Source organism: Vanessa tameamea, chromosome 10, assembly GCF_037043105.1.
Source record: "Vanessa tameamea isolate UH-Manoa-2023 chromosome 10, ilVanTame1 primary haplotype, whole genome shotgun sequence".
Classification (NCBI taxonomy): Eukaryota; Metazoa; Arthropoda; class Insecta; order Lepidoptera; family Nymphalidae; genus Vanessa; species Vanessa tameamea.
The window spans coordinates 2,241,982-2,255,680 of NC_087318.1; the positions used below are offsets into that span (position 1 = coordinate 2,241,982).

The following is a 13,699-nucleotide window of genomic DNA, read 5'->3' on the forward strand; positions in this document are numbered from 1 at the left end:
CATCCCACATATATTCTTGCAAAAAATAATGTGGATCCTGATCTAGAAGGAGCATCATCAGCTTAACTTTATGCAATAAGAATAAAACGATAAAATCTAAGTTTCTTTAAGAACTTTGGAAAAAATGAACTACACTTGTGCAGAATTTTTTGTATATATATTTAAATTTATTGTTAATTGCAAAGCGCTTGTTTTACGTTCTAGAATGATGAAAAATACATACATACTTATTTATGGCTAAAGCCACACCTCCCTTTTTCGTTCAAATTCTAAGATGCCTCGCATAAATTAATCGCACGCACTGAAAAAAATTTTCGAATAAATGTGCGAACATCAGCCGCGCATGCGTACGCGTCGCTTCGACATTTAAATATAGAACGTCGCTACGAAATCGCCGTCCCATTTTATTGTCGAACCACCACAAACGGCTGAATTTAACCTCAAAATTGACATAATTTAATGAACTGTTTAAATAATTGTGTATTATGTTATGTTTAAAATTTCCAATTAGTGTGTGTTATGAAGTGAAATCTGGATAATCCTTTTACGTGAGTGAATGTGGACAGACTGTTAAAAATATTAAATCCACGATGTACAGTGCACTGATAATTACGTTATTGCTGTGGAAACATGGTGAGTCATTTACATTTTAATTTAATTTCACGCAATTCTCATAATGAATGCTTTCATTATTCCTCAAATTATTTTTACAATTATAATATATTATTACATATGTTTACAAAAAACATAACTATGTACTATATAATTATTACGGAGAATATAACGGAAGGAATTCAGGAGATGTATCTTGCTTTGTGGGAAACGGTTCAGGCAAATTTTCAACTTTAAATATCGTGTATTCGGCTCACGTTTTACTGACCATAAAAGCGGCGAGTTAGGGGAAAATATTAATGAAAACAAGAACATTTTAGAACAAAAAATTTATAGTTCGTACCATTTAGAATGCCGGGAAAAAGCTAGATTGTTCCTTGAATAGATATGAATACGTACAAATATTTAGCACTCTTCAAATTCAAATAGGTATTCATGGACTTTCGAACATTTTATAGGTTATATATAAGTTTCATGGAATAGGTCGAACAAATCCAACTAAAATATAATTAAAATTACATGTTTTAATTTCATAAAATAATCAGTTTTATTTCCAAAAAACGTATTTGCGTTAGGAACATAAAACGTGCTCACGACGTTAATTCATTGTTTTAAAGCTTTAACCCAGATAATGCGACACAAGGATCTTAAACAAAGCATCGCGGGTTCCTATCCGTGCAATTCACTCAATACCCAGTTCAACTAAAATTTTGGAAGTAGAATATATAAGACGAATTCCGTCACATCAACAATTTGTCGACCTCTGTGGTCGAGTAGTGTGTACACCGGTTTTCATGGGTACGCTATTCTGAGGCCCGGGTTCGATTCTCGGCCGAATCGATTTAGAAAAAGTTCATTAATTTTCTATGTTGTCTTGGGTCTGGGTGTTTGTGGTACCGTCATTACTTCTGATTTTCCATAACACAAGTGCTTCAGCTACTTACATTGGGATCAGAGTAACGTATGTGATGTTGTCCAATATTTATTTATTTATTTAAGTCTTCTCTGTGACAAACGATCATATCCTCAGCATTCGAATAAGGGCAGTTAGGGACTAGAAAATTAAATACAATTTTATAATTTAATCACGCCTTATTAACTATGCGATATACTTATAATTCTAACAATATTAACACAATGTTCTCTTATTCTTGGTTTATATATGAGAAAATGATATCTAAATTGTACATAAATTACCTAATTTTATGTGTAAGAGTCAATGACCTTGGCAGCACGGGCGATAGACATAAGGCTGAATAAAATAGACTGAATCTTAGCCGGTGATCATTGTAATTTAGACCTTGATTAATTGCATATAGGAGTGAATTTACATTTACTTAATTTAATTGTCCTGCGAATTAATAGTAAAAAGTTACTGTTTTATTATTGTACTAGACTAAAGAAACAGAGACTAGTTGTGGCGTCTCCAGCTCGATTGTCCATGACGTTGATGACCGAGGTCAAAATTCGTTCAGGTCAAAGAAAACCCAGAGAATCTTAAAACACACAGAATTGAATCTACAGATCGATTATTCTCATCATTAGGAGTTTAAAAAATCGAACTTATTACAAATAATTAATATATTATTTATTTAGAAAACAAATAATCGTCTTATATATGTGTTGTTTGTGTTCTACGAAAAGGTTTCTCCTAAAATCTTATGAAATCCGACCAAAAAAACGTTTTTTTTTAAATCAAATTTCTTCAAAAAAATCAATTTAATAAATGGTAGCGACTTAACACGATCACTGATTACGGCGATTATCGTATTACGGCGCATCCCTTCGCTGCACATAAATTGATTTCATTTTTATGTTGCTTTGCAAAATTTAATATATGAATTTTTTTGCCGGTAGAAAGATTTAAGTTATACGATATGGCTGCGTTTGCACGTGAAATGAATATTCGAATATTTTGTTTAAGTTATATCAGATACGCGACCATTTATATACTATGACTTTAAAAATAAAAGTACAGTCATGCAGTAAGCTGTGATGTTTATCTTGGATATTATTTACGAGAAAATACTACAGTAAAATCATTTTAACTTAGATGACGAAAAATTACACGGATGCGTGCGTGCTCTTCAAATGTCTTACTGGCATATTCGCAGCATAATGAGATTCACTCAGCTACCTTCCATAGACAAATATCGATTCTATGATATATGTTCGTATTAAAACATATTTACGGGATATAAAATAGGTCAAAAGTCTGATTGCTATGATACTATTTTTTATTCTAATTTTCGCACAATCCAATTCCCCCCACTCACATATCAATAAATCGATTTAATACACAAATTAAAATTACACAATATTATACATTTGAGTTATATTTTATAAATATAACTTAAATGTTTATAAATATTTCTTTAACAATTTTCAGGTGTCGTGGAAAGCATTCGTATCCTCGATCTCCGAGTGCCAGGTCACGCTGCAGAGGGCGGCCAAGCTTTATTGGGCTGTCAGTTTGATCTAGAAGGGGACGACCTGTACTCAGTCAAGTGGTACAAAGGCGGCAGAGAATTCTACCGCTATGTTCCTTCAAATAGCGAATCAACGACCTATTTTTACGTTCCCGGTGTTTTCGTTGATGTTAGTATATAAGTTCTTTTTTGCATTAACTCCTAATAGACAATTTTTTTACTTCGTGGTAGGTATTTGTGCAAGTCCGTCCGGATACTACCCACTCTACTAGTACTATCCAGGACTCTGTGTGTTGTAGTTAGAAGGGTGAGTGAGCCAATGTAACAGGCACAAGGACATGACATCTTAGTTCCCAAAATTCGTGGCGCATTGGCTATATAAGGAATGGTCAATATTTCTCACAGCGCCATTGTCTATGAGCGGTGGTGACCACTTACCATCAGGTGGCAAAGTTGCTCGTCCGCCCGCATATATCATAAAAAGATGATAGATAGTTTTATAACGATTATATAGAACATGTGAATCTCCATCGATGCCAAGCCCGGGCTAGCACAACTAAATTTTCATATGCATAATATGTAATTCTATTTCATCAACTTTATTACGGAGTGAAAATTGTGAGGAAGCCTGCATGTATCGTTTAAAATTCTTTATTGGAGTAGTATGGAAATAACCTCTTATCCTCATCTAGATAAGGGGCCTCAGGCCGACATGGTTAATAGATAGTTTAATTTAGTGGCTGTAACTTAATTTTTACTTTCTAATATCATACTTTGAACACTCGATTATATAATAATTATTTAATATTTGGAGATACCACCTAACAATAATATGTTAGCTGTTATAGCAATTTTTATATGTGAATATATAGACTAAATATAGAAGTTCAACTGTTACGGTACGAAGATATAAGCGTCAATGATCCTAAATTTTACAGTTATTCTTGGCCTGTCTCATGACCCAGTAATTATAAATACTCCATATGTTGATAATACGTCCAGGTGGAACAATATTAATAACTTAGAACGTTCCTACACGACGGTTAACGATAACCTAAACCTTTTCTGCGTTTCACGTATATCCTAGCCAACACTGAGTTTTATTAAAAACCGTCCAGTGTTTCCACGTCACGCATGTACAAACGGTAGCATCGTGCAATACTCGTTTTCAGAAATTTTATTTTTAGCCCCCATCTCGACAAAAGGAAAATCATAAGAGAAACTCACACACACTCATTCCTTTTTGTTACAATGTTATTGAAGTGAATTTGAGCGATAGAAATATTGCAACGGTTTCAGGATAATACGAAACACTTGAACTGCTCTGATACTAAATGTCGTACTGCGCTGGTTTTCACATCCATCATTGTGTCCGAAACTACAACTGCTGAAACATTTTTGATATGCATATTATATTACTTAAATAACATACAACCTGCCGCGTTAGTTTAGCATCTATATTGGCTCGCCCATCCTGTGTTTCAAATGCCAAGTTGAGGCAATGATCAGGAGCAGCCGAGAGATTGGAACTAGCAATGTTTACATTTCCGTCTTTACGATAGTATGTTGGTCTTAATGCTGAATTCTCTCCAGTCGTAGTTACCGTGTCACTGTTTTTTAGAGTTTAAACTAGTAACTCCTTGTGCACCTCTCGGATTTCGAGACATATTCAGGAAGTTTTGAGCAAAACGGTATAATAACATTTGCGACACCAATATTTTTAAAATACTGAATGCGAAAATGAAGAATTAAGACAAAGTTATAACACCACATATAAATTCCGCAAAGTCAATTAAAGCATAGATATGTAAGCCGTCAGTACAAGATAATGCTCGACGAAATACAATTTTTTCAAATATTTCTATATCATAATAATATATATTATATTATCAAAATAAATCTATGATATTAATACGTTCTTGTCTACATAACCTGGTGACTCAATATCCGGATAAAAGTTTACTCAGCTACCGCGGTGAGTAAACTCATTTAGCTCTGAAATAAGCAAAGCCTCGTTTGACTATTGGTCCCGAGCTTACGATCAATTAACGTTACATTTAAGAGCAAGTCAAACAATATTATTTTGTAAGGTATAAATGTACAAGTCGCCGCTATGGCGTATGACGTTTACACTTGTAACTTGAAAATGGATTAATTATTCATTATTGTACTTAAAGATTTTTATTCTTTTACTTTTTATTTACTTATCCACCATGAAATTTTAATATGCATGTATTCTATATATACACCTTCCTCTTGAATTACTCTGTTCATTGATGAAAACCGCGTTAAAGTCCGTTTACGTGGCTTACAATGAACGAGCAGAAATCATCACGTAAGAAAAAGGCGTAATAATAAAGTAAGCTTTTCCCTCTCTTTCTCATTATCTCTGTCTCTTTCTAATGTAAACCGTTTTAAATATTATTATTAAAACTTATTTCTAGTTATTTTAGACGAATTTTTTAAAAACAATTTTGTCATTTTTGTATTATTATGTCTGTTAGTAATACATAAGACATAGCAAAAAGTAACTTCGTTCCAACCGGATGTCTCGTTTTTCTTTCTTAAGTTATCTACTACAAGTTTCCTTTATTTAAATTAGAATAATGAATTAATGATTATGATTATTTATCCATTCTGAAAATGGATTTTTTAAATTTTTTTTTTACGTAATCGGACGCGCTAATCGCGATGCAACTCTTTTGTCTTCTAATAAATCAGTGCGGGACCAGACGTTTTGCAAAACGTGACACTGTGACACTTTTGTCCGCAATTGCAGGGCACATGGGGTGTGGGGTTTTCGTGCGGCATATTCATTCATTCATCCCATTCAGGCCAAGTTAACGACGTTAATATTGCAAACAATTTCAAAGGGCATTTGTTTGGAATAACCTACGCATAAAGTTCGACACCCTTACAGATGATATTTTCATTAATGACGACATTACCAGATTAGTTTCTATGTGTATAGATCTTTTGCGTGTTTTTTCGGCTTATAATTAATATTATTGTATTTAATTAGTTGTACAAATACGAATCAGTTTACTAAGTTACCTAGTACGGTTTATCTATTTTTATTATTTTTAATTATTATTATTATCAATTGTGTGTATCATTTACTTTACGAACTATAATATTATTGTTAAATATATTCTTAAATATTTTGTTGCTAACAACTTTTTGTAATTACTATTTATTAATATTGTATATCAAAAGCTAATCTACTGTATATTAATATAAATTTAAATGAATAATAAGCGTTTATTGATGAGACAATAATGTATCTATATTACGTAATGAAAATTATATATTACGTATAATATATAAGCGTTAACCGAATTATGTCGACTGCAATTAGATTACGCGAAAAATTCGCACATGTTTTATTAAAAAATAGCAATATTCAATATTAGCTGAATTGCATCTAGCTCAGTAGCTTTTACTGCCCGCTTTGTTTCTAAAAACCACACCTGCACACCAATTCGATAGTGCTTTTTGCGGTAAAAATTAGATCGCGCCTATTGTTTTTTCAGACAAATAGAATTTGGGTTCAATTTCATTATGTTGTATATATATATGAATTAAAATAAACATACCTATTTGTGCCGAGATGGCCCAGTGGTTAGAACGCGTCCATCTTAACCGATGATTTCGGGTTCAAACCCAGGCAGGCACCACTGAATTTTCATGTGCTTAATTTGTGTTTATAATTCATCTCGTGCTCGGCAAAACCTGCATGTGTCTAATTTCAACGAAATTCTGCCACATGTGTATTCCACCAACCCGCATTGGAGCAGCGCGGTGGAATATGCTCCAAACATTCTCTTCAAAGAGAGAGGAGGCCTTTAGCCCAGCAGTGGGAAATTTACTGGCTGCTAATGCTAAAAAATAGCTATTTACACAAACACGAAGACACACACTTATAATCACAAAGATACTCACTATACACAGAAACTTAAATACAACATCAACATCAAAGATGTAAATTCAAACTGCCTCAATATTGTTTTCGCGTACACGTTTCTATTTTATTTTTCTAATATTGATTTTTGAAAATTTGATATCGGTGTTCTTTGATTCTTTTTATAAAAATTACGGTTCAATCAAATTACGGTTTGAGAATGCCGTTAGTACAACGGGAGAATTGTAATCGGTTTTAATTCGGGTAAATAGGACCGAATATAGGGGAAAATAGGGTAAATAGAACTTATTTTGTGATTATAATTCATCTCGTGCTATGCGGTGAAGGAAGATGTTTTGACGAACGAACACTGTAGCGTGCTGAAACAAACTACAAATCTCCTTAAGCTAAGAGACGGTCTTGTTCCAAAAGTAGGACACTAACAATCTCTTAACAAAATGTAGATATTGTTTTAAAAGTATACAAATTTTAAGATATCCCGATCATCCAGTACGGTTGTAACTCTTGAACACATAACGCAAGATTCTGGTGGTCGCTATCGCTGTGAGGTATCGGGAGAAGCACCTTACTTCGTTACAGTTTCTGACGACAAAGACATCAGTATACATCGTGAGTAAAACAATATTTTAAAAATAACGTCTAATTCTATTACTATTGATACAAGTTATTGTTGAATTAAATTTATATTCATTTTCAGTTCTACCAAACCATGCGCCGAAAATGATAGGTCTTAAAAATGAATTGAGAGTTGGTGACTTACTCGTAGTTAACTGTACGTCACCGAGATCTCGTCCTAAAGCGCAAATAAAATGGCTAATTAACGACCTACCAGCTCCTAAGAATTACATACGAGGCCCCTGGGACAAAACATCAAGAGAACGTTCTGATGCTCGGGATACAATCTTAGAATTGAGTTTTATTGTAAGGCAGAACCACTTCCATGAAGGCGTGCTGACACTTAAGGTAACAGGGCTGTATACTATTCTAATGTGCAAAGTTTTAGTTGTTTGTTCTGGATTCAAGTAGTCGCGTTAAGATAAATTGCAAGTTAAGGGGTAAAGGATTTTATTTGATTTAATATGGGTAAATCTAATTCAAAGTAAAAATAAAATGTTGTATGAATGAATATTCTCTATTTTTTTTTTTTATATATTTATACTCATAATGCTATAGGTAATTGGGATAAACGTTTGATAATTATATTTACAAATAATCTAAGGCTGGTTTTGGTGCTTTTTTTAATTTTCGTTTAATTCACGATATAAAAGATTTTGGTGATTGTTACATTTTTACATTCGGTAAATAACCATATCTTCTGTCACGTATCATTCATACTATAAACATTATACATTTGTTTCTTAATCCAATCGATGAGGCGCAGTTGACAGGGGAAGAGTACGGAAAAAAATGTCTGTGCCTTGTAATAGTTAACATATTGCAGTTAAAAGTATTACACCATAATCTTTATAATTTGTAAAACAAGAAAAGAGATTCAATAGAATGTTTTGTTGGTTTTGCTTAACGTATTCCGATTAACAAGTAACGTTTGCTACTCAACAGCTCGTTCGTCTTTAAAAATGTCTTTAAATTTAAACACATGATATTGCATAATGATGTAATTGTAATTTACAGTCTATTATATAAAAATACAATAAGAAATACTTAAAATATATTTAAATCATTAAAAAAAATATATAAATTCTGGAAGTAAGTCTTTTCATTTGTGACGTCGGGTCACATCTCCAATATTTTGAAAATCGAATAGAATAAGAAAGAATAAACTGTGATTTTTTTTCAGTGTCAAGCTTCTCTCGCTCCACTTTACCAAGAAGAAGTTATTCACCATATTTTACAAGTAACTGAGCCGACACAAATTGACAACTCTTATTCTGCACTGAACGACTACGAAGAGACCGTTTTCAAGGAAAACACGGACTTTTTGCCGGCGGCCGAATCGCAAAGTGATAGAGATATTCAAGGTTCATTTATTTCATGTAACTATTTTAAATATATTTTTTACGTTAACAAATAAAGACTAAAGATATCGTGGAGCTTTCGCGTATCATACAAAAGTTTATTTAACGTTAACGTGGATACCAATATAATCAATGGTCGAAATTGGGCCTTAATTATTATCATAGAGGACCATATGTATATATATTAATGTCAATGTTTCCAACTATTTTTTTTTTAATAAAGCTGCAACTACCGCCGTATAGGAACATCAGTTGACACAAAATGAAAAAACTACCGATCTGTTGTCTTGTTGGTCTTCGTGTGTTGGAAATAAAAAGTAACCCATGTCCTCGGACTTCTAAATTTCTTCATACCAAATCTCACTAAAATCGGCTCAGTTTTCTTACGTAAATTATAATAATAGTGTTCATGAGCAAATATATTACATTACCAGTCATTCAGTCAGCCATATTTTGAACTTTAATCATATTTTAAAATTTAATATTATCTTCCAAAATAACAATTTGCTACTATTTTTCAGACAAGAAAGCAGCTTCAAAACTTTCGCCGTGGGCCATCTTACCATCTATCATATTCTTACGAATATTCATATAAATAAGGCATATAATGCACTATAAAATTTATAAAAATAATGTTATTTGCATTTTGTTATTAATGTTAAGAAAATTGAAAACGCTTCGGTAAAGTTCAAGGTTCGTCGTCATATAATAAGATGATATTCCTTAGCGTTACATTTGTGATAAGCATTTTGTTTTAAATTTCTATTAGAAATTAAATGAGAAAATATTGTGTTCAATGTACATTTAAAAAAATTGTATAGCTGAAAGACAAGTATATGTAAATTCTGTAATTAATTTATTTAGTTACACTTTATAAATAATAATTGTTCCAGACGTAGAAGTCATTTATTTTAATAATTAAGATTTATAACATTTTTCAATGTGATATAATTGTATATTCCGATGCCTTTTTTATTTAAAAAAGAAGTAAATTATTTGGTATTATATTCAATATATTAGAATTTATTAATAAAATTAAACAAAAATAGCTTATGTTTTTTTTTCACAACTTTCGCATTTATATTCGTAATTATCAAACAAAATTATACAAAATTAATTCCTTGCCAAATCCATACAAATTCAAATCTTTACATTATACTTTTTACGAAAATTTGTAATAAAAATTAAAATATTTTTCAATAGTAATAATTGTAACGAGTGGTTTTTATAAAGAAAACTCATGAAACAGTTTATATAATTTGCAATAAAATCAAATTATTCGTTACTTGTGGAGTCGGTGCCAGCCAAGCCAGGAAACGAAGATAATCCAATAAGACGTCTTCATATTTAAATAGATTTGCTTTGAAATTATTCGATAATAATTCTTGACTCCTTAAACAGATAACAGTTAATATTGTAATATTAATTAATTTGAGGTTTCTCTGAATGCGTGTTTAATACAATTAGAACCTTAAAGTACCTTTGTAGAGGACAGGAGGCATTGATTCAGTGTTATTTTATTTGAATTAAATCTTTTTCTTTGAATTTGAAAACTTTTTGATGGACTCGTTACAATTCTTTTTTTTCTTAATATATAAATTAATCAAGACTTTATGAGTTTTATGCATCAGAGATTTGTAAAATAAAATAACAAATGTTTACTTTATATTGTGTATTTATTTGCTAAAAATTCTGATAGGGATAAGTGAGTGAACAATCGACTGCATCGCGCGTAACATGTGAGGTGTAATCAATATCCGGAACCACGAAGACCGTTGGGACCACCACTTGGATAACCATCACTTCCTCCAAAACCATTGGATCCTCTGCCAACGCCTCGCGGGCCACCCCTGCCGCCTTGAGGTCCACTGGGATAACCACCGTCACCTTGGCTACCGGGATAATTCCCACCTCCTTGTGAACTGCCAGGAAAGCCGCCACTGCCTCTACCTCCAGGATATCCCTGTCCTTGGCTATCAAATCCTTGTCCATCAGGTCTTCCACTAGGATAACCAGAAGAACCTGAGTCTTGACCTGAACCGGGTTGTTGATATCTTCCACCTTGAGGCCCAGCCCTGGATTGTGGGTAACCAGCACCATTTCCGGCGAAAGCGTCCGCACTTGCATCTGCGCTATTATATCCCTGGTTTCCACCTGGAGCACCTCCTTGAAAAAAAATACACGAATTTTGGATAATTCTTACTATTAACAGCAATACTATACAGCTAGACGGCTTAGTGCAAACTCGTCTTGATAAGTATCACCTATTTATCAGTTATTCCAATAATGCTTTTATTTTGAAGGGCAAAGTTAGTCAGTGTGGTTAAAAACACAATGGACACACTCGTAACAACTAAAATGCGAAGGTTACAATTGTTATAACACTTTCACACTGTCAGAAATTGTTGATATTTCTAATATCACCAATTCCTCTGGGTAGAGTTGACCACTTACTATTGAGAAAGTAATTTATATTTATTGTATCAGCGATAACCAAGGTATGTAAAAAAGCAAAAGCCATTCTTATCACAACATTCACGCTTATTTAGAAGAAAATAAATCAAATGAACTAGATTAAATATTTCATAAAAACTTACCACGTCCGAAACCCGATCCTCCTGTCCCGCTACCAGCGCCTGTTAAAGAAATATGTAAATTTTACTTCAGCTTCTTCAACGGTGGCAATATCATAAATAAATTATTCTAAAGCGAACTTTTGATTGTTTTAGTGCTCTGATATAGAGTTATTCGAATAATGTTTGTACCCTCTTTATAAATTACCAAAAACTAAAAGTAAATATTTTTAAAATAAATAAAATACATATGCACAGGCGCCATGCGCGCGATAAACAAACCCTCATATCGAATTTGGGGCTTATAGCCCTCACTATCTGCCTCGTACTCGACCACCTGCTTTCTGCCATCAGGTAGAACTACATTATATTCCCCTGTGGTCACATCTCCATCGCGCTGTTCTGAATGACCAAACTTAGTACCTGTCTCCGGATCATCAACCTCATAGCTAAATTCATATTTAGCTGGTTCCTGCGAAACGTAATTCATATATGTCATCATAAAACTATTAAGAGACCGTAATACGTTTTCCAGCAACCGATTATGTAATTTATTTACAACTTACATTAGATTCATTTACCCCTGATCCACGATAATTTTCATTTTGACTATTTAAATCATTACCGAAATCAGGGGTGCCGTACGACGAAGACGGAGATCCACCAAATGGTTGCCTCGAACCTTGGCCTCCGTTTCTTCCATTAGAGCCTGTACCGCCCGGAGATCGATATTGATTAGATGGTGTTCCATAAGAAGAGTCAGGTCTTTGTGATGAACCGCGTCCACGGAATGGTCCATTTGAAGCATCATTTGGTCCACGTTGATTTGGAGTTCCGTATTCGGAACTTGGAGCAAAGCCTTGCCCCGGTGCTTGAGATCCGCGTGAACCACCTCTGGGAAAACCTCCGGCTCCTTGTCCTGGTACTCCATACTCTCCTGATGGAGAAGACGGATTTGCCCCTGAACTAAAACCATCGCCTTGATTTCCTAAGCTTGAGGAATCGGAGTTAAATCCACCAGGAGATCTTCCCTGACTTCCTCCTGGAGGCCCATATTGTGACGATGGACGTCCTCCATTCCCAGATCCTGAGTTAGGAGGTAGATAGCTATTTACTGGTGGTTCGCATTTGCTCGTCGTTAATGCGAAAGCAGCTAAGCACAGAATCCACTGCAAAATAAAATAAATTTATTGTTAATATACCGAACAAATTATCTCGCAGATAAATATTTAAAAATATGAAATATTGAAAAGACAAATATTACCAAAAACATATTTGTAGAGTGAATAATAATAATATTCGACTTTAAGTTATTATTCTTAGATGTTTCTGTTTCTGAACTCAGAATTGGAATATATTTTGAATATCCAAACCAAACTTATATAGTGATCATATTGGTGAATGTCGCATTGACAACAATCCAAGAGGTGCGCACGCGCATCGTGTCTCGGCTTAATTTCGTGCATCCATCTCCAATTGCGAGCAGCTGAAATTATTGCAGCTCTCGACATTGCAATAATTTACAGGTATCTTTTATATCACCGTTGACACGCTAAACAAAACAAGCAACTTGTTCATTTATTTGCTTATGTTTTAATAAACATCTCAAAAAGATTTTTTGAATTAAGCTTAAGAATAAAAAAAAAATCGAACGAAAGTGCTCAACCATTCATGAAAAACGAATTCAATATTATGATAGCCTTCATGAGATCTTTGTAGCACATAAATTGGGTATTAAATTCAAGTACGACGGTTTTGTAGTCGCACAAATTACACAAAAGAAATTTAAAACATACATATATACGCTTTAAGTAGACTATATCTTTCAAACTGTTGTAAGTGACTCGAAAACAAAAGGGTCACAAGGAACACAACATCTTAGTTCTCAAGATTATATTTTATATATGATATAAGGAATGGTTAATGGTAGTGGTGACCACCTACCATCTGGAGGTCCATTTGCTCGTCTGCCTACCTTAATAAAAAAATACTAAGAATTTCGCTTAATGTTTTATTAAATAAATGGACTGACAATACTTTAGTATATTAGCTATGGTAACTGCATATTACAGACTAAAACAAGAAAACAATGGACTATAATAAGTTTAATATGTATATAATATGTTTTACTTTAGTATAATATGTATACAAACCGGACTAGTCAACAATTATTTTATAGATCTGTTT

At 33.2% G+C, this 13,699-nt stretch overlaps 2 protein-coding genes across 3 annotated transcripts; one reads left to right on the forward strand and one right to left on the reverse strand.

Annotated features, from left to right (window-relative positions):
- Nucleotides 1-378: 378 nt before the first annotated feature.
- On the forward strand, nt 379-9,845 carry LOC113403854 (uncharacterized). 2 transcript variants are annotated; one of them, XM_026644475.2, is made up of 6 exons: nt 379-633; nt 3,002-3,210; nt 7,437-7,572; nt 7,661-7,926; nt 8,762-8,957; nt 9,461-9,845. In XM_026644475.2, exons 1-6 carry the CDS (start codon nt 591-593, stop codon nt 9,532-9,534), a joined length of 924 nt encoding a protein of 307 aa, XP_026500260.1. In that variant the 5' UTR covers nt 379-590; the 3' UTR covers nt 9,535-9,845. The 2 variants fall into 2 exon arrangements, with proteins under 2 accessions (XP_026500260.1, XP_026500269.1); XM_026644484.2 differs by having other exon boundaries at nt 8,762-8,942; nt 9,461-9,843.
- A 768-nt stretch (nt 9,846-10,613) lies between these two features.
- On the reverse strand, nt 10,614-12,927 carry LOC113404401 (pro-resilin-like). The gene is made up of 5 exons (XM_026645282.2): nt 12,777-12,927; nt 12,079-12,681; nt 11,795-11,984; nt 11,537-11,575; nt 10,614-11,105 (listed from the first exon to the last, which is right to left on the reverse strand). The coding sequence occupies exons 1-5, from the start codon at nt 12,783-12,785 to the stop codon at nt 10,690-10,692; spliced, it is 1,257 nt and encodes a 418-aa protein (XP_026501067.2). The 5' UTR covers nt 12,786-12,927; the 3' UTR covers nt 10,614-10,689.
- Nucleotides 12,928-13,699: the final 772 nt, after the last annotated feature.